The sequence below is a fragment of the Uloborus diversus genome, chromosome 5 (genome assembly GCF_026930045.1).
Source record: "Uloborus diversus isolate 005 chromosome 5, Udiv.v.3.1, whole genome shotgun sequence".
Taxonomy (NCBI): domain Eukaryota; kingdom Metazoa; phylum Arthropoda; class Arachnida; order Araneae; family Uloboridae; genus Uloborus; species Uloborus diversus.
This window is the reverse complement of record NC_072735.1, coordinates 24,489,932-24,511,700: the sequence shown is the minus strand read 5'-3', so window position 1 is coordinate 24,511,700 and position 21,769 is coordinate 24,489,932. Positions and strand designations below refer to the sequence as shown.

The window sequence follows — 21,769 nt, the reverse complement described above, 5'->3', positions numbered from 1 at the left end:
ATTTTATGTAAGGTCAAAGGTCAAAACAAATATTTATTTATTTATTTATTTATTATTTTTTTTAACTAGGAACATTTGAATAGAGCTGAAAATGCGATGCACTTTAAATACATCATTATAAATGAGATATCAGAAGTGTCTGTCGATCTCGTTTGAACTAAAAGTTTTATGGAAGGTCAAAAGTCAAAACGAACAAAAATAATGAGAAATCGGAAAAATTCGCATGGGGCTGAAAATACGTACAAATCTAAAATACATCATTGTAAATGAGATATAAAAAATCTCCATCGATCTCACTTGAGCAGAAACTAATAATAATAATAATAACAATAATAATACGCAAGGTCAAAGGTTTAAAAAAAAAAACATTTTTTTTTTTGCAAAAATTTCTTTAAATCTTGTGTTATCATAAAAAGTGCATACAAAATTTGTTTTGTTTTTTTGTAATCTGTTTTGTACAAAGGAGGTAGTTACGTATATCTACCACAACCCCATCGGGACCAAATTACAGGAAAATAAGAAGGTAAATGTTATTACATTTTTCACCATTTAACGGACATAAATGCCATTGTAAAAAAAAAAAAAAAAGTCCAATTTTGTTTTGTTTTTTTGAACAATTTTCCTTTCTACCTTTTTTGCAGTCCTCATATGAGAGGTACAACATTGTATTACTTTTCAACTTTTTAGAATGTTAATTTTATTTAATAATATTTTCAGACTCTCAAGAATCAAGATTTTAAACTTAATACGTCATTTATTTTAATCGGAACAAGTACTGTATTTGCTGCAATAACGACACCCTCAAACAGCTTTCATGTGTTTGATACTTTTCTTCGTTAGCATAGAACTTCTAGATAACCTTATAACTTTAATAAAGGATAAAAGTCTTGGATTATTAACTGGCTACTAATAATTAAAAATATATACAAAAAAGTGCTTCTAAATTTGCCTATTGACCACAGGTTACCAACTAATATTTTTTAATTTTCCAATCTAATAACACCGTGTAATTTCGTCAACAATAACATAAAAACTGGCTGAAAGAAATTGGATAAAATTTTGAAATTAGTTTGGAAAAATCAGGAAAATGAAGAAAAATAAATCATTTCTCAGAAATAAACTATTAACTGTTTCTTTAGTCGAAATTTTACGATGGAAAAATTGCTGTTAAAATAATGATTATGATCATTAATCGGTTCTGCCTATTATTCGCCTATTATAAACAGCCGATTAATCGGTCAATTTTCTTATCGGCGCATTCCTAATATTGCAATATTAAAACAATCTCTTGCTTTCCAAAAAATTTAAACCTATTAATAGGGAAACATATTCTTCAGTTCAGCAATAGCAAAGAACTTTCACTTTGGATCTAGTCACATTCGCGAGAGAGAGAGAGAGAGCACACTTCCTCAAAAAGCAAACAATCATCAATTCCAACTTCCACTACACGCACGCCACCTAGCGTTGTGTCATCTGTCAGAAAACATCCTCGAGTGACACACGATCTCAGTGATGAAACTGCTTTGACAACAGGTGTCGCTTTCCATGAAGAATGAATTTTAGTGTAGTTCGTTTTCTGTTGACTCTAACTGTCATCACCTGTCAAATATTTAGCGCAGCAGGCGTGGATCGAGTGCCTAAACTTTTATACTTGGCGGTGGACGGATGCCGGTGGGATTATTTAAGAGAAGGACACTTCCCCGGTTTTAAGAAACTTTCCGAAAAAGGATCACATGCTCCATATGTGACCCCGGTTTTTCCATCCACTACGTATCCTAATTGGTATTCATTGGTTACAGGTGAGTACTGACGCACTGTTTGTTGTACAGGTGAGTACTTGAGCAGGGGCTCCCAGAACTTACATTTTTGGAAGGGCGGAAATCCTGAATTTGCCGAATGGACTTGCAAATTTTTCCGAATGACGGTAATTTTGTCGAACAGAACTTCAAATGTTGCAGAATAGAACTAAAAATTTCACCGAATGATAATAATAATTTTCTCGAATAGTACTCCAACTTTTTCCGAATGATGATAGTTTGGCCGAATCGTTGGACAAAATTTACCAAATAAGGAAATGTTTGGAAGATAGCAGTGACCTCCTGTGACCTCCCATTGGGGCGACCCTGTACTTGAGAACTCTTATATTAGTATTAGCGCGCGTACCCGCACGACTTTGCCCGTAGTAGGAAATTAAAAGGTCATTTGGTTTGCATGTGTATTTACAAATAATGGATGATGAATTTCTCGCCAATTTACTATGTTAATTTGCTCTTCGATGTTACGGTTCTACGTTATGATAATTTGGTAAATTGTCTACGTTATGATAATTTGCTCGGTAAAATGTTCTTCAAATTGCAATAGAAAAAGAACAAAATCGAATTTTCGAAAATTCTCTTCGAGGTGCACACCTCCATGCTACAAACTAATTTTGTGCCACATTTCATGAAAATCGGTCGAACGGTCCAGGTGCTATGCGCGTCACAGAGATCCTGAGAGAGAGAGACATCCAGATATCCAGACAGAGAGACTTTCAGCTTTATTATTAGTAAAGAAGATGGCTCTGGATCAGAGTTTCATTTTTTTCCGCGGAACCCATGGGTTTCATAAAGACCACTCAAGGGTTCCACGAAAGATCTCTCGTCCTTTCCGTTGAAATAAACCAACGGTAAAAATAAGGTTTAAGTGAAGTTTTTAATCAGTATTTTTCGAATGAACACCAGAACAAGCTATTAAAAAAAAACTTTCAAAACTTAAATTCTAAATCATATAAATCTTAGAGGTAAGATTTTGCAAATTTTATGGCATTAAGGTAAAAGATTAAATTTCAGCGGAAAAGAATTTGAACTCGTTTACAAACAGCGGAAGTCTACATAGGACCGTACTAAGAGTTGACGACTCCCGGAGCGAATATTTTCTGGCTTCCCCCCCGTCCCCACACACACAGAATGGTGGGAACATAATGGAAAAGTACCGAACATTTTTATATTACATAATTGAACATGCAATCTGAAATCTGTGCGAATCAGAAAAGACGGAAGTTAAATAATCAAATGTGTTAAATTTTAAAAACTATTTTTAAAGAATAATTCTAACGGGAAAAATATATATACATATGTTACCGTTAAAGTATATAATGCAGTTATTTTATAGAATACCTAGTTATTCCATGAAATAACTGATCGTGTCTGTTAAAGTTTGTAATATGTTATTAATTTGACACTTTAACTAGTTGAAATAACTAGGTATTCTATAAATTAACTACTGAGAGACAGTTTAAGTGTAAAATAAGCAATTTATCTAAAATGAAATAACTAGGTATTTTATAAATAAACTAATGACATACAATTACTAGTATGTTGTGGCCATCACGAAACTTTCTTCTATATTTTTCCTCTTTCTGATCCCTCCCCATGCTTGACGAGGAAGCAATATTCCTACCAAAAACAAAATTACACATGCAAAAACTTGACGACCATCCCAATGTCTGAATTATTGTAAAAACAAAACAAAGAGCGAAAATTGAAAGTTACTTTAAAAGCCTTACTTGAATTAATTACAAATATTTTATTTATTAACAAACATAAGATGGCAACAGTTAAAAATTTTAAATCATTGAGATAATATTTCCGATCGCCATACAATTAAAATCACGAGAAATACGCAGACGACAATCTATTACGATTTATCTTTCTTATTGTTGCATTAATAAAGCTATTTTTATTCAAAAAAAAATCAACACCTCTTGGAGCGATTGGCGTCAAAATTGAACCAAAGCCTGTTTACATATGGATTCACATATATTCCAAATTTCAACCAGAACGTAGCATTACTTCTTGAGATAGGGCACTCACAATGGAAAAAAAGAACGGGCAATTGCGCTACCCCCTTTTTAGCTGTTGACACCAAAATAAAATCAGCTCTTATACCCACTAAGGACTACTTGCCGATAAATTTTTCTTTCATTCTGTTCATTATTTCTTGAGATACAGCAGTCACAATTGACGACAAAAAACGTTCTATAGCTCAACCCCCGTTTGAGTTATTGACACCAAAATTAAATCAGCACCTGTTCCTGTTAATGGCAACATATGGACCAAATTTTGTCTGATTCCGCCAGTTAGTTCCTGAGGAATAGCAAGCACGCGTAACTCAAAAAACGTCCCATTGCTCCACCCCCCTTGGAGGAATTCGCGCCAAAAACCAATGGGCACAAGTTCACATAGGGGCACATATGTGTACCAAATTTCGTTCGATTTCATGCGGTAGTTTTTGCTGTAGAGCGGCCACAAAAAACTGGTCACACACAGACGTGACACACACACACACATACATACATACACACATACATACATACATACACACACACAGACAGACAGACATTTTCCAAAAATAGTCGAAATGGACTCAGCACACCTCAAAACGTTCGAATCCGTCAAAATTCGAAATTCGAAAATTTGCACGAATCCAATACTTTCTTCTATGTATTAGATATAGAAAAAAGGAAAAAAGAACGGGTGATTGCGCTACCCCCTTTTTAGCTGTTGACACCAAAATAAAATCAGCTCTTATACCCACTAAGGGCTACTTGTCAAAAAATTTTTGTTTAAATCCGTTCGTTATTTCTTGAGATACAGCAGTCACAATCGACGACAAAAAACGTTCTATAACTCAACCCCCCGTTTGAGCTATTGACACCAAAATTGAATCAGCACCTGCTCCTGTTAAGGGCAATATATGGACCAAATTTCGTTTGATTCCGCCAGTTACTTCCTGAGGAATAGCAAGCACGCGTAACTCAAAAAACGTCCCATTGCTCCACCCCCCTTGGAGGAATTCGCGCCAAAAACCAATGGGCACAAGTTCACATAGGGGCACATATGTGTACCAAATTTCGTTCAATTTCATGCGGTAGTTTTTGCTGCAGAGCGGCCACAAAAAACTGGTCACACACAGACGTGACACACACGCACACATACATACACACACACACACACATACATACACACACACAGACAGACAGACATTTTCTGCAAAAATAGTCGAAATGGACTCAGCACACCTCAAAACGTTCGAATCCGTCAAAATTCGAAATTCGAAAATTTGCACGAATCCAATACTTTTTTCTATGTATTAGATATAGAAGAAAGTAAAAATGGAAAAGAAGAAATTTATCTAATTTATGCATCGTATAAATGGTATTTATGGAAACGTACCATAAAATCATTTGTAACAACAAGGATTACTAAAATGACATTTGGAATTACGAGGAACATTATTTCTAAAGCAAAAGCATTTTTTGTTGACACACTGGGTTTTACACAAACATTTTTTAAATCCCTGGCCAGTACCTTAACTTTGAGCTGTCGTGCAAGATATATGATATTGATTATTTTACACTTTAACGGGCGGTAGATCGTTATTCTACGAAATAACTAGTTAAACCATAAAATACAAGAGAGTTTTACACTTTAACGGGCACGATCAGTTATTCCATGAAATAACTAGGTATTCTATAAAATAACGGATTTCAAATTTAACGGTAACACACACACACACACACACATATATATATTTATATATATATATATATATATATATATATATATATATATATATATATATATATATATATATATATATATATATATATATATATATATATATATATATATATATATATATATATATATATATATATATATGCAGCAAATGCCTAGGTTATGGCACCCCTCATATCTCAACGCCCTGGGTGATCTGCCTGCTCACCCGTCTCTTCAGATGACCCTGAGTCTACAAATTCCCAGATAAGGGTGAAAATTCTAACGGAAGATAATAACCCCCATATAAACCCCCATATAAGGCTGAAAACATTTTATCAAGGTATAAAATTCGGCAATCTTGATTTTTTTTTTCTTATCATATTGTCCATTTTATGGCGTCCTTTGTCGATTCCTGCCACCCAAATCAGAGCATGCCCAAGTTTAGGGAAATAATCATAACATGGATCTGCTGACTCCTAAAAGTGGCGTAAAGACGCGTTCTTTTAGTAGAGTATCTTCATTCGTGGGAAAATATGTCATTGAATTTCAGAAACTGTTTTTGAGTTTCTAATGAAGGACTTTTTATGAAAACCTAAAGTATCTTATTGCATTAGACTCAAATGATTGTTATGTTTTATAAGAGTTACAAAATAAAACTTTTTTATGAAACCTTTAAACAAAATGTAGCACACACGGGCTTAATTTACATGGTAGCTCACAGGAACTCAACTCCTCATTTTCATTATTTTTTGAGCAATCCCATTGCTTATTGTGCTTTGAATTCCTATGATTTTATTCCCCCCCCCCCCGCCATCCTCTGCAGCACCGCCCCTCCCCCCATGCTGCTCCTCTAGCGAAAGGGGCGTCCACATCTTACACACCCGCGCATGCCTACACACACATGCACACACACACGCTCATACCTACACACACACCACACACACGCACGCTCATGCCTACACACAAACACACACAGGGCCGGATTTGGAAGTGTGGAGGCCCCTAATCAGGGTTCGAAAATATTATCATATTTTCGAAAATATCCGATACTTTGATATATATCCGAAGATTTTGATATATATGTATATATCCGATATTTTCGATCAGCACTTGAATAGTAAATTCATCCTGAAGTTAGTGCTATTTATTTTTTTATATTATTATTATTATTATTTATAGGGGAGAAAAAACGTAAAATTCGCTGACCCGTGAAAGTTAGGATACTTCGTAAAAACTTTGTTGTGGGGGCCCCTTTGTTGTGGAGGTCCTTGTAGTTAAAATGATTCTTAATAGCAGAGCTTTTTATAGCTTTGGCTCCGGTCAGAAAACTAAAGCAGAATCTAAGCGAGAATGTGAGTATCAGGTTTAAGACTTCAGACTACAATAGATTTTTTTTTTTTTTTTTTTTTTCAGAAGAAAAACCGTATACTGAAATATAGATTCCTCTAATGAGTTTTTGACCTTTGTACAGCTAAAAATTACTACCCTAAATTGAAATTACGCTTTTCATTCAGTTAACCTATGCATATTCATTAGAATACGAAGTAAAACATTAAAATTACCAACAACTTGATGGGTAAATTATTATTTTTTTTTCTTTCTTCTTTCGGCAAAAAACAAATAACCAGTCACATTTTTACTAAATTCGAAGACTGCTCTTAAAAAACGATCTTAATTCAACTGATTTTGTATTTTAATCGTTCGGGTAAATGATGAACACGTACCGCCATCTATGTCATAACGGTTCAAGTAGCCTGCAATAACAAATTGTATACATTTTCAAAAAAATAAAAACACTTCTCTTCAATATCTTATTTTATTTATTATTCCTGTGGATTGTTTTTCTGTCGGTATGCGAGATCTTTCGTATTTCTTCAAGAAAATTCTTCATTTTAAAGCTTATTGGGCCGGCTAATGACGAGAAATATACCTACGGTCTAAAAATCAGTTTTTCAGAAACGCCCCTTGCTGTTGCACTTCCGGCGAAAAAAATTTCACAATTAACCTGTTTTTTTCCCCTTTAATAAAGCTTAAAAAGCACTGGACTTAGTTGTTCGGTTAAATTGATAAGTTATTTCGGTAGAGCATTCGGCTCTAAACTAGCTGAACTTCGGGCACGCCTGGGCTGTCCGCCAGTATAGCTAATTAAATTAATATTACGCATTACATGTATTCATAACATACAACAGATAACTACGTAAGGCAGTAAAATAAATGCCCCTTGGCGTTTCGACTCCTTCATCCAGGCTACAGTTATTATTCAGATAAGTTGACTATTAATCGAAGGGTGTTCTTTCTTTTTTTTTTAAGCTTTGACTCCGTTGAGGTAACTAAACGTAATGTAAGCATAAAAAAAAGTATTAGATTTTAAAATTCAGACCTCAGGGGATCCTTTTTGCGCAGAAAAACTTTTTCACTGTATGCTGAAATGTAGATTTTTCTATTAGCAGTGTTCGACTTTTTGTATAAATAAAAAATTATTACGCCAAATTGAAATTGCAAAGTTCTTCCAGTAAACTTTTAACTATTTATTCGAGTACGCTGTAAAACATTAAAATTATTAACAACTTCATAAGTAAGAAATTATTTTCTACTCCTCTGCTTTCGGTGAAAAAAAGAATGCATTTTGTCTACGTTCGAAAAATTACACTTAAAAACGGACTCAGTTCAACTGGTTTTAGTTTTGAATTTTACGTAATCGATTAACAGAAAAACATTTGTTGGCATTTAAATTGCAACGGTTAAATAAACAGCCTGCTATGGGAAATTGTATCAATTTTCAAAAATAAAAACACTTATTTTCAATCTAATTCATTATTTCTCCAGAATGTTTGTTTCAATCACTACGCGAGATCTTCCTCATTCTTTAATCAGAATCCATGTTTTACGAATAATTTTAAAGGGTACCATGCTGGCTGATGACAAAACATGAACGCATTGTCTTTTTTTTTTTTTTTTTTTGACAAAAAACTTTTTCGCTGTTTTTTATTCCACGTTGCTTCAATGAATAGCATTCGAAAACGAAAGTGCAATTGCTCGGTTGGTTGGAGTGTCGTACTGATAATCAGAATGGCGCCAGTTCGAATCCGTGAAAACAAATATATCTTTGGTGTTTCTTTTTTTTCCGTCAGAGACTCACGTAGGCAGAATTGTATTTGCCACAACCCGTTTTTTCACATACACAATTATTGCTTTTTCACGAGTCACTCAGTCACACTTTTAATGATATTTATGTTTGATTGAAAATACGTGCAACCAAAAAATTAGCGATGATCACATTATCAAAACATTGTATTTAACGAGGTTTTGTTGCTAATGGTCTTCCAATTACATGCCTTCTTTTGTGCGTTTACCTTTTTACCCGACTGCGCGTGCGCGACGCAAAGGAGGGTAATGTGTTTATCGGTCTATGTATGTATGTCCGTTTCTATGTGGCGTTCTACAGGCTAAACACCTTGACCAATTTTGGTAATTCTTACGTCAATCGATTTGTCTTAACCTTGGGAGTGTCACTAAATACATGACAGTAATCAAAATTCACCATATCAACAACCAGTTGCCATATTTTGTCAGTTCGCGATCGGCGCACGTTTGGTGTTGCACACTGTGTCGCACGCTACCTGCGTGGACAAATGCAGGTAGTTTTCGCTGCCTGATTTTTTTTGTTTACTAAGTCAAGTAATTGGGCCGTGGTAGCCCGATCGGTAGAGTGTCGGATTCGGGGCCGGAGGGTCCTGGGTTCGAACCTCGATGGTCGAAGACCCACCGTCGTCATTAAAGGGGACTGGGCGACATTAAATATGCTCGTGGTCTCAATGTCCTCCAAGTGAAACGATACCTCTGGGGGTGCTAGTACCAGGTAGCTATTAGCTCCTGAACTAGTTCTAAATTCTCATTAACTGTTCGATCCGGTGATGGTGCTGCCATCTATCGGTATATAAAATAATGGAGGCAAGGCACTAAGTATGCAGTCCTCGACATAAATATAGTTGTAGTCAGTTGTGACTCTGAATAGGAATAGGAATAGGAAGTCAAGTAATTGGGATCTCAGTGGCCGAGTGGTCTAAGCGATTGTTTCTCCCACTTGAGACGTGGGTCAAACACCCTCGCTCCGGATGTACTTTCCCTTCTTTCTGATGTAAACTCTTTCATGTGTTCTTTATTTGTATTCTGTACTGTAATAAAAAGTGTATTATGCATAACGAAGGCAAGACACTCAGATTGTAGTCCTCGTCAAAATAAACCCGTGTAATAAGCACCAAAAGAAAGAAAGTCTACTAGTTCATCTCTAACATGTTGCATTTGTTTTTGCCTTGATTCAAGGGACTGAGTTTCGCGACGGGTACTTTCTCGACGGGCTTTTTTAGTTTTGTGAGAAAGATTTGAGTGACGAGACGCTTCCGATTTCGCGTCATCGTGAGTTATACAGGCTGTTTATATAGCTGTGCTGTGATTGACTTAAGTTCGCGCATTTTTGCCGAAGGTCAAGCACATGTAGCTTTAAGCGGAGTTATTGTCCCTAGAGGGACTAATTATAGTTTTGACCACCGCAAGTTACTTAATAAACCTCACGATACAAATAAACTCTCTCAATGAAATGACACGATTGCGAAATGTACCGTATCATAATCATAATAACTAAGTCTATGAAAATTGACTAAAAAGTGTCAAATAAAAAATTATTAAATAAAAACAAAAACCCGACTGCGTAAAAACCAAAATAAATAAAAAGGAAATTGTATAAGCCCAGTAGTGTTTAAAGTGTTATTAAGTACTACTGAATAACTACAACGTTGAAATAGTTTTATAACCGTACACAGATAAGACAAATGATAAATTCAAAAGCAGAATAAAAGGATCAACAGTCGGGGCTCATTCAAATTTTACTGGGTTCCTTGAATCAGAAAGGAATGGGCCTCGACTGTTGATTCTTCTATTCTGCTTTTCAATTTATGATTTGTCTTATCTGTGTACTAGTCCAGTAAAATTAGCCAAAAAAAGGGCCGTACTTGGAAAAAATTAAAACCCAAGGTTTTTCTTCACAAAAAGCTTTGTTACGTCTTCCTCAACGACATCTCAAAAGTCCCTGACTTTTTGCTGTAAGCTTCCCCCTTTTTTGGGGGGTTAAGGGGTGGAAATTTCATTTTTGCTATCTATGAAAGTGAAGTATCATTTCTAACGTATTTTTTCACGCCGAGTCAAATAAGATAAGAATTAAGTTTTTAAAATACGTATTTTAGCAGTTATAAATGATTTTATACATGAAATGCCAAAATACTTCACTGTTCAGAGATTTTTCCAGCATCATTAAAAACACAGCAATTTATTTTTCTTCAGTGGTATTTAAGAAAAGAAAGTTACTGAATTGTCTGATTACCCATCACCCAAGTCCAATTTATAGGTTTTCTTCCCTTAGTATTATGTGTCAAAAGAGGGGGGTGGAGGAGGGCCGATAGAAGCCCAAATAAAAGTTGTGGGTGAAGAGCTGAAGAATGAAACCTCTGCGTTAGGGAGGATTGAATTATGTGCATGTGTAATGTTTCAGTGAGAGTGTAAAAGAAAGGGATCTTGATTGCTTGACCTTGAGGTATAGGGGGTGTTACCAGACTGCATCCCAGTCGTTATCATCAATTCTATTCGACGTCCCTTTTTTTTTCTTCAAAATTCAAAAACAGTGATTGTTAAATGTGGGTTAGACAGTATTACAGCAACTTGTAATGCGAGAAATTATGGAAAAGTTTCACTATTTGAGCACAGAGCTTCGATTAAACTTAAAGAAAACTGTAGGAAAGACTACATTCGTAGCACAACTATTGCTGCATCTAAAAGAAAACGTGATGTGTCGGAGGCTTCTTCGTCAGTTTCTCCTACAAAAACAAGAAAACTATCAGAACAGTTTGATTTTAAAAACTGTTGTTTATTGTGTGGTGACGTAGCTGTACTAGAAAAAGAAAAGAAGAGCCTAAATTTAGAAAGCAAATAAAATTAGTTGCTTCTCTTGAATTTAAAGATACAGTTATAAACATTATATCCAAACAGAAAGAATGATGAATAGGCCAAATTTGTTAAGAAACTCATTATTAATGCAACTGATTTGATTGCAATTGACTCCAGACATCATAGTGCTTGTTTCACTAAGTTTACAAGCATATCACCAGCAGGTACAGCATTAGGTCACCCTATCGACAAAAGTATAAATGATGCAATGGAAAAAATTTATACATACATTGAAAATAATGATGACTGTCAATTCATCATTTTTGAGCTGAGTGAGGTAGTCAATGAATTAAATATAACTAACCCTCATCCAAAAACAATCTAATCTAAACTAGCTGAACGGTAGATAACTGTTGGTATTTTCGCTTTACTAAATCAGTTACAAAAATTAAAGCAGTAAATTTAAATTCACTACCTCCTGCTTCGAGTGCAGCTCAATAACATTAATTTCATGTCTATTATCATGTACAGGGATGGCTTGGAAACGACATGAACATTGAGGAATGGGGTTGGATTATGATAAACTGGATTATGATAATATGCTAACTCCAGTTTGAACAACCCAATGCCCCACTCCAGATTCATTTTAAAAAATTATTTTCTGCACATGCAACAAAACTTGTGGTAATGCGTGTGGATGTCGAAAGTTGGGACTTTGTTGCTCTCATGCCTGTGGACACTGCCATGGACAATCGTGCATTGATGCCGTTCCAATGGAAAGAATCTCTAAAAAAGATCATATACCTGGGATAGAACTAAACGAAGACACGGGTCTGCAAGATATTGAACATTCTTTCTATGATTAGCATCAAATGTAAAGGTGCATAGTTACATTTTCTAATTAAAAATCATTACGCTGCGAAATTAATTTTGAATTTAACGTGATGTTTTTATAAAGTCATAATGATTCTTTCGTAATGTAGAATTTTAATACTTTTTTATTTCAATAATAGTTTACATTTGCAATGAAATGTGTTGTTTATAATACATTTCAAAATTTGATCGTTTTAAGCAATATAATGTTTGAACTATGTACTAGGTTGTAGTTTTAGTCGATGTAAATCCATTTTAAACGATGTGCCGCTTTCTTATATGCTTTACTTCAAATTCTCTCAACCCCCCCCCCCAAAAAAAAATGAGGGGTGCGTGCAACAAAAAACTTGTCTTTTTAAAGCTATAATGTAAGAAGAAAGAACAAACCTTTGAGTGAAGAAAAATCTAATCTATTAATTTTTTTAAAGAAAATTCGACAGTTACAATTAATTAAGTTTTTCCTCATCTGTTTTTAAAAAAGTGTTTTGAAAAGAGTTTTCAAAAAAACTCTTTTAATATTAGCAATATCGTTTCGATTATGGTTTTATTCGACTCAGCGTGAAAAAATACATTAGAAATGATAGCTCACTTCCCTAGATTGCAAAGTTGAAATTTCCACCCCTTAACCCCCCCCCCAAAAAAGGGGGAAGCTTACAGCAAAAAGTTGGGGACTTTTGAGATGTCATTGAGGAAGACGTAACAAAGCTTTTTGTGAAGAAAAACCTTGGGTTTTAATTTTTTCCAAGTAAAATGCTAATTTTACTGGGCTATACGGTTATAAAACTATTTCAACGGTGTACAGTGGCTCCCAAAAGTGTTCGTACACTTTGAAATTTTTTAGTAAAACCAAAATAACTCGAAACTGAATTCGAATACGGAGTCCAATATTTTTTCACATTATTCCTATGTCATTCTAAATACAACCCATTGGTTTTTTCAAAATATTAACGGATCTACTTTTTTGAAATGGGTCAGAAAACGAAGAGACAGAGAAATAACACGCCACAAAAGTCATCGTACACTCAAATATTTTCGAATAAATTCATGATTAAAATTATCATATGCCGTTTTATTATTATTTTTGCATTGTGTTGACCCTTATAAGTCATTTGGCTTTAATTTTTTGTTTTTTTATTTCTTAATATTGTGCTTATTGCTACAAAATCGCTGGTATTCGTAAAAAACCGCAAACACCATTCAAAATTCGAATTTGTTTCCCGCAGTTGCGGTAAATTGGTTTGAAATGACTCTAAAATTAGTTAATTTATTTGTTTGTATAGTAGATTGCTTGATAAAATGCTTTAAACAAAGGAATCGGACCGAAAACAAGGTAAGAAAAGGTCAACCGGCAAAGTTGACAAAACGTGATCAGAGATTTAAAGTTGGAAAAATTATAAAAAATACACATTTGAGTGCTGTAAAAGTTTTTACAGAGTTAAATTAAATATTTTACATTTAATTTTCACCTAAAATTTTTCGCCAAGTTCTCTGATTAGCTGGATTAAATGGGGCCTCTTCCCGCAGAAATTTTCTTGTTCGCACGAAAAACACAAAGCTTACGCTTTTCGTCGCAAAATCGAGGATAAATAAGCTAAAAACATTTTAGAATTACGTCTTGTTTACAGATAAAAATGAATTTAACATTTTTGGTTAAATTGTTGCATAATTGTAAGTAGAAAAAAAAATTAGGAAATTAATCTTAAGAACTTAGTTGAATCAGTTAATCACGACGGTGGAGGTGTTCTAGTGTGAGGGTGCATAACAGCATCAGGACTTGGTAGTTTGGAATTTTTTGATGAAATAATGAATCATATTGTTCCTTTAACTATTTTAAAAACCAATTTTGAACTCTTAACCAAAAATTTGGTTATTGGAAACAACTTTGTTTTTTATCAAGATAACGATATGAAGCACTCGGTTTTCAACGTTTGCGTCTAGTGCCTCAAAAATCGTCCTAAAATTCAGAAAAAACCCCCTCAATCTCCATATTTGAACTTAATGTAACGTATTTAGAGATATCTATAGGCTAGATTACGAAAATACGGCTTTAAAACGAAAATAGAGCTAGAAACAGTAAGACTCGAAGTGTGGTAGAACACTTACTCAGAAATTACGCAAAAAAAAAATAAAGAAAAAGAATGAAATCTATTCCCAGACGTTTAAAAGGTGTTATGAATATTGTATGATATTCTACTAATTAATAACTTAATCAAAAGTTAGATTATTCAATAATAAATAGACATTTTATAAAGTGTACGAAGACTTTTGTGACATAGAATTTCCGGCTTTTTTTGGTTTTTGATTTTTTAAAAATAAAGTTTTAATATTTTTTGAAAACTTTTCATGTAGTTTTGTTAAAAATTAATCATAGATCTTATAATTAAATACCTATTTCGAAATATTAATTCTAACCAATGGATTGGGGCCTATTTCGTTGAAAGTCGCAGGTGTACGAAGACTTTTGGGAGCCACTGTAGTTATTCAGTAGTACTTAATAACATTCTAAACGACTGGGCTTATACATTTTTCTTTTTAGTTTTTTTTTTTGGTTTTTACGCAGTCGGGTTTTTTGTTTTTATTTAATAATTTTTTATTCCGTTTACTTTAATCCGTTTACTTTCTTCGATATTTCTTCAAAATGTTTTTTCTTTGAAATTTTTAAACAGTGGAATGCTATATGAAACGATACGAAGCACAGTGTGGAGTTTCGCACGGGTCGATTATTATTATTATTATTATTATCTGTTTCTTTTGCCAATGATTGTTTCTGTATTAGATGGATTTTAGGTTATTTAGATGTAAGTTTTGAAAAAATATTGTCAACTCTATTTTTATAAATATGTTTATTTTATAATCAATCATATATTTTTTTGATTTTTCACAATATTTACGCTGCTAACCATTTTTATCCACAATAGCTTTTTTTTCATTTCTATTTTTTTATTTAGTGTATCACATTTGCGCATCGCATTTTATCCAGTAGCAATGTTTTTTTTTTCATTGAACAAAAACAATGGCCGGAAATGAATTTTATCTCAACTCAAAAAATATTAACATTTGTATCTTAATTGCGCAATAACATTGGTCGTAAATAGTGATTGCAACACCGGACAGAAAACGCAATACCGATATTCGCCATTTTTTGAAACGTGATACCAGAATAACGGCGTCATAAATTTCTAAAAAAAAGATTTTTAAAATACTTGTTGCCATTTTTCATAATTTTATGCAAAAAGTTCAGAAATTATGAAAATTCAGTGTGAATAATTATGAAATGAAGGAATAAATGTTATAACGAAAAATCAATAATATATGTATATAGTAGGCCTGAGCGATATACCGATATATCGTCATATATCGGTATGTATCTACTACCGCGATAACGATATTTAAATTTCTATCCTCACGATATATCGCTTGAAAAGAAAATACGGGACTCAATTACTGAGGAATTAAAATACTGACTCAAAAAAACAAAATCTTAGTTCGGTAAGATGGGTAAGTATTTGAAATTTCAAGAAATTATCTGCTTTCTTCAAACAGTTATTTAATATTTAATTTTTAATTATAATAAAATGAAAAAATTAACAACGAGGTCGAAGGTCAAGGTGGACTCCTTGTCAGTTAGGTCTCCGAATCCCCTCCCCCAATAAAGTTTTCAAAACTTATACTACTACGACTCAGAACGAGGCCCTTCCAAGGAACGCGCCCCTAATTTCTGACAAAGCTGACATAGCCACTCGTAGGGTCTGAAAAATGAATATGTATTGGTTATTAAAGCATCCTAATGCAACTATTAAAAAGTAATCTATTGAGGTATAGAACACGATTCATAGTTCAAATTACACATAAACCCATTGCTATTGCACTAAATAAAAGGTTTAAGAAAAATACTGAACAATACTGAAAAATATTTTCATTTTTAAAAAATGAAAAACGAAAAAATCCTAATGAGATTACTTTTATGGCATATTTATCTCACTAAATGGAGTGCAACTCATCTGAACGAAGTTGAAAGGCAAAACGTAACTCTTGAAACGCTGATACATTCTCGCTATTGCCGGCAGCTCCGAGCGATGCGCGAAACTATGGATTTTAAGTAAGTTCTACGCATTTACGGCGATTAAGCATATTTTGGATGGATGCGCGAAAATAGAGATTTTATATAAGTTCTACGCATTTTCGGCGAGATGAAGCCTATTTTGGAAGGATGCGCGAAAATAGGATTTCTGTATAAGTTCTACGCATTAACGAATTTGAAGCCGTAATGATTCATTGCAGCTCTATTGCTTGATATTTTTTAAGTTTAGTTTATAAGAGTCGTCGTCAAATACCGGAATTAAAAAAGTGAAGAAACTTTCGTGTTCGTTTTTATGTTAAATTGCTTGTGAAATAATGACACTGATGAGAAAATTGATTTACCTAACAATATGCATTTTGGATTGTATCTGCTGAAGGAAAATTAATTGCAATTTTAAAATCAACGTTAAAAAATGTGCGTTAGAAAACAATTAGAGAAACAATAGTTTCATATAGGTGAAATACACAGCCAGCTCAGTCATTTCCAGCCGAGGACTGCAGTTTCATGCTTGTTAGCACTCATCAGCCCGGCATAGGAAAGTGACTGAGCTGGAGGTGAAAAATCTTTTAAGGAAGGCAAGAGTGCCAAACAAACTCGTAGCTAATATAGAATTAGCAGACCAGACGAGTGACCGAAGCAATGGTTCGGTTCAACTCGAAGATTGAACGCGAGGCAAGGTATATTCAGTAAATTACCGCCCAGGTATATTCAGTAATTATTATTCAGTAATTAACCAGGGCTAAAGCAGAAATACGTGAAATACACCGCCAACTCAGTCATTTTTAGCCGAGGACTGCAGTTTCGTGCTTATTAGCACTCATCAGCCCGGCATAGGAAAGTGACTGAGCTGGAGATGGAAAACCTCTTAAGGAAGCCAAGAGTGCGAAACAAACTGGTAGATAATATAGAATTAGCAGACCAGACGAGTGACCGAAGCAATGGTTCGGTTCAACTCGAAGATTGAACGCGAGGCAAGGTATATTCAGTAAATTACCGCCCATTAACCAGGGCTAAAGCAGAAATACGTGAAATACACCGCCAGCTCAGTCATTTCCAGCCGAGGACTGCAGTTTCGTGCTTATTAGCACTCATCAGCCCGGCATAGGAAACGAAACTGCACGAAACTGCAGTCCTCGGCTGGAAATGACTGAGCTGGCGGTGTATTTCACGTATTTCTGCTTTAGCCCTGGCTAATGGGCGGTAATTTACTGAATATACCTTGCCTCGCGTTCAATCTTCGAGTTGAACCGAACCATTGCTGCGGTCACTCGTCTGGTCTGCTAATTCTATATTAGCTACGAGTTTGTTTGGCACTCTTGCCTTCCTTAAAAGATTTTTCACCTCCAGCTCAGTCACTTTCCTATGCCGGGCTGATGAGTGCTAACAAGCACGAAACTGCAGTCATCGGCTGGAAATGACTGAGCTGGCGGTGTGTTTCACGTATTTCTGCTTTAGCTCTGGCTAATGGGCGGTAATTTACTGAATAGTTTCATATATGTTATAAATTATATTTAACCAAATGGCAATTTTATTAATGCAAGTTCACAATTTGCGTCCGATTTTCTCCAAACATGGCAGAGAGGTTCTTTGACGCTCAAGATTTCACATAGGGTAGTTTTCGTTCGCAATCGGAACCACCCCACGCCCCCTCCCACCGTGGGTTTCCTTTTACGAGATCCACAGTTTTCGACGGATCTTTTCCTCGGATTTTCTCCAAACATGGCACAGAGGTTCTTTGATGCTCAGGAATTCACATCGGGTAGTTTTCGTTCGCAATCGGAGCCCCCCTCCCTCTCCCACCCGGGGTTTCCTTTACGAATCCACAATTTTCGTCGGATCTTTGCCAAATTTGGCACAGCGGTTCTTTGATTCCTAGGAATTTTCAAAAGGAGTTTTTCGCCTACCTATGAGGGAGGGAGTGGGGTGCGAAAACACCCCACGGAGGTTTTCCTTATGCAAATCCAGTTTTCGTCGGATCTTTGCCAAATTTGGCACAGCGGTTCCTTGATGGTCAGGAATTGTCATAGGGGTTTTTGTCTACGTATGAAGAACCGGAGGATGGTGCGAATACACCACACAAGGGGTTTTTCTTATGCAAATCCAGTTTTCGTCGGATTTTTTTCGAAACATGGCGCAGCGGTCCTTTGATGCTCAGGAATTCACATAAGTTTTTCTCATCAAAATGAAGTGTATAGGGACCACCTTGAGGGGTTGTGCCAGAAAATCCAGAATGATTTCGAAAAAATCCAATAATGTCTTAATTTAAATTTTGAGTAATAAATTTGTGCTTTCTACAAATTGACGGGAAATGTTTGTGCTATTTTTTCCCCCTTCTTTTGTAAACCTGATTGTTAAACATGTGTCACTAGACGAAACTTTTATTTTCGAGGTAGACCGTGCAACGTCAGGTAATGCAGCTAGTAACACATAAACCAAAAGTATATTTCATAGTTCTGTGGGCTTAATGGGTGTATGGTGTGATAGTTTCCAAAATTTATATCTGCATTCAACTAAGAAGTAAAAAGTCTTAAAGTAAGAGCTATTTAATGACGAAAAGAAACTATTTAAGACGTCAATACGAAATATAGTTCAAAGTACATTCAAATTATTGAGGCTGCTCAAATTGAGATCTAAACAAAATATTGAATTGAATATTCAAAACTTTTTCGTTGCGAAGCACTTTTGTCATGCATTGAGCTATACCACGTCCTCCACCCCCCCTCCAGGAAAGTTTTGAATTAGAGAAATAATTGTATTTATTATATTTGGAAATGTTTTTTGTTGTTTTTCGATCCTTTGCACCCCCCCCCCCCCAAGAATATATCGGTATATCGAAAATATCGATATTTGGAAAGCGGTATATCGTGGTATTAAAATTCTGTTATTGCCCAATCCTAATAGACACGCGAAATATCCATTGTGACGATTCCCGAGTTAATTACAACGAGTTTTCTCGTGACGTCTGAAGTTACGTACGTATGTATGTGCGGATGTGCGTATGTACGTATGTATGTCACATAACTCAAGAACGGTATGTCCTAGAAAGTTGAAATTTGGTACGTAGACTCCTAGTGAGGTCTAGTTGTGCCCCTCCCGTTTTGGTTGCATTCAGGTGTTAGGGGGTCTTTTCCCCTTTTTTTGGGGGGAAATCATTGTTGATTTCGATGTAAACTCAAGTGGTGTTATAATTTGCCTGACACTTGGCGATATATCACCAGTCACCAGTTTTTGTCGCCAACTTGGCGACAAATTTGTCGTTTTTTTTAAAAATCTGGTTTCAATTTGGTCATTGTTGGTGATATTTAGAGAGTTAACTATTGAATCACATTAAAATTGCCAGTAATGAGGAAATGACATAAAATTGTAGTAAAAGGAAGTCATGTGATGCACACATCAGCTCGTTTAGAAATACTTTTGAAAGTTTTTTTTTAACGCAAGGAGAATTAACGAAAACCGGACATCAAGTGACTTTCAGACTGCACAGATTACCCGAAAACTGGCTGACCATGATTTCAATTCTTCTATAGTAACTGAATGTGATGTTTATTTCCAGGTTTATATGCGGAGAGTCATGGTTTTGTGCAGAACATGATGTACGACTCCCTGTATAATGATTTCTTTCTGTCGGCCCCCAGTGAAACAGCCATTGTCCCTCATTGGTGGAATGGTGCCGAGCCCATTTGGGTCACTGCTGAAAAGAATGGACTCCGGACCGCTGTCTATTGGTGGGATGGGTGTGAAGTAAGATATTTCTCAACTAAACGTTAAGCTGGTCAAGGGTTGCAACACTGACACATTCACACTGCGTCCGCACATCCGGCACCGACGTATACTTTTCTCCCTAAAACCAGTTTTCGGCCGGGGTTGCCATGACAGCAAGCCGTATTGTACGGGACCCGTCGACGGAACGAGAAGCCAGATATCTGACGGCACTGACGTCCGTAAAATTGGGCATCGTATTTCATTGGTCTCCACGATATGAGCGCGCTCTCTCGATTGGGTGAGAGACTGACATGTGCCTTTTTCGCGTTTGCAAAGTATGAATGCTTCTCCCTTTTCGGAAAACGTTACTCTGTCCGCTTTACGTGGCGAACGTGATGTGCGGACGCTGTTTGAATTACGCTTAATGGCGAGCTTCGCTTGCGGCTCACAAAACTAATTTCGTGAATCGGACATCTTGACGTTTAAAAATGTGATAAAATCCTAATCAAAACCGGAAAATTTTAATTATTGCATGTGGTTTTGCTTTAGCCTTGTCTTAAGGGCGGCAACTTACTGCTCAATACCCAAATTTTACCTTCAATTCACGAATCGATCCGCAACCATGCTGCAGACACTCGCTGACTGGTGAGATAAGTTTACTTTATCTACCAGTTTGTTAGCACTCTCAGCTTCAACGAGATGAGATCTGTTCTCCTTATTCACTATCCCTGACTGATGAGTCCATAACAAGGACAAAACTGCAATCTCCGAGTGCGAAAACTGAGATGTAGATATATATTGCATGTAATATTATGTGGAATTGAAATTACGATAAATGAGGATTGATTAAAAAATCTAAAGAGCCATAAGGTATGCCAATTCATTCATTTTGCGTTAACAAGAAAAGTAAATGGAATTCCCTCTAAAATATTATTGTTTATTGCAGGAAAAATACAGGGTGATTCAAAAACAATGATAGGATTTCAAACGTGTATATTTCTGGGAGAAATAAATGGTACAAAACGATTTTTTTTTATTTTTGCATAACTCATTTTAAAGATGTTCTTTGTGCCCTTCTTTAGTCTGAGCAATATCCCACTTGGGCTGAAACTTCTGCAACCACATTATAGCCATTGAGTAGAAATTAGCAGCTGGAAGGAGAAAGTCCAATCATTGCCTTACGAAACGCTGAGGCAAAGATCCAAAGTCACGTGGTTCAACTACGACGAATGTAAAGCACGATTTACGTGAAATGGACAAACAAAACCTGCTTTCTTCCAAAACTGTACTTTATAATATATCACATGACTTGAGATGATCGCTTCAAGATTTGAAAGCTTTCCTCTCTTTACCTTTCATCCTTCTCAATCTCAATGGTTGTAGCATGTAGGCAGTCATGGAGGCAATTACTGCAGTAATTCATTTTTTCGGTTCCTCAAAATAGGCAGGTTAGATTTGTAGTGGGGGATATGTAAACACATTATCCTTTAAAATACTCTGCAGAAAACAAAAATCACATGGTTTTCACTCTCCTTACATTTATGTATCTTGTTCAAAACATGCAACTCAATTTTCACCCTCTTCCTGTAATTGGATTCTTTTGAAATTTGGTATGCGATTTCAGACCCGATGACAA

The 21,769-nt window shown here is 35.4% G+C and overlaps 1 protein-coding gene across 1 annotated transcript in view; it reads left to right on the top strand.

Moving 5' to 3' along the window:
• Positions 1–1,517: 1,517 nt before the first annotated feature.
• LOC129222441 (glycerophosphocholine cholinephosphodiesterase ENPP6-like) overlaps positions 1,518–21,769 on the top strand; it is a 36,409-nt gene continuing 16,157 nt past the window's right edge. Inside the window, exons 1-2 of the mRNA XM_054856955.1 lie at positions 1,518–1,799; positions 19,985–20,172. Of these exons, the coding sequence (XP_054712930.1) occupies positions 1,553–1,799; positions 19,985–20,172 (435 nt within the window). The 5' untranslated portion in view covers positions 1,518–1,552. The remainder of the gene's footprint in view (positions 1,800–19,984; positions 20,173–21,769) is intronic.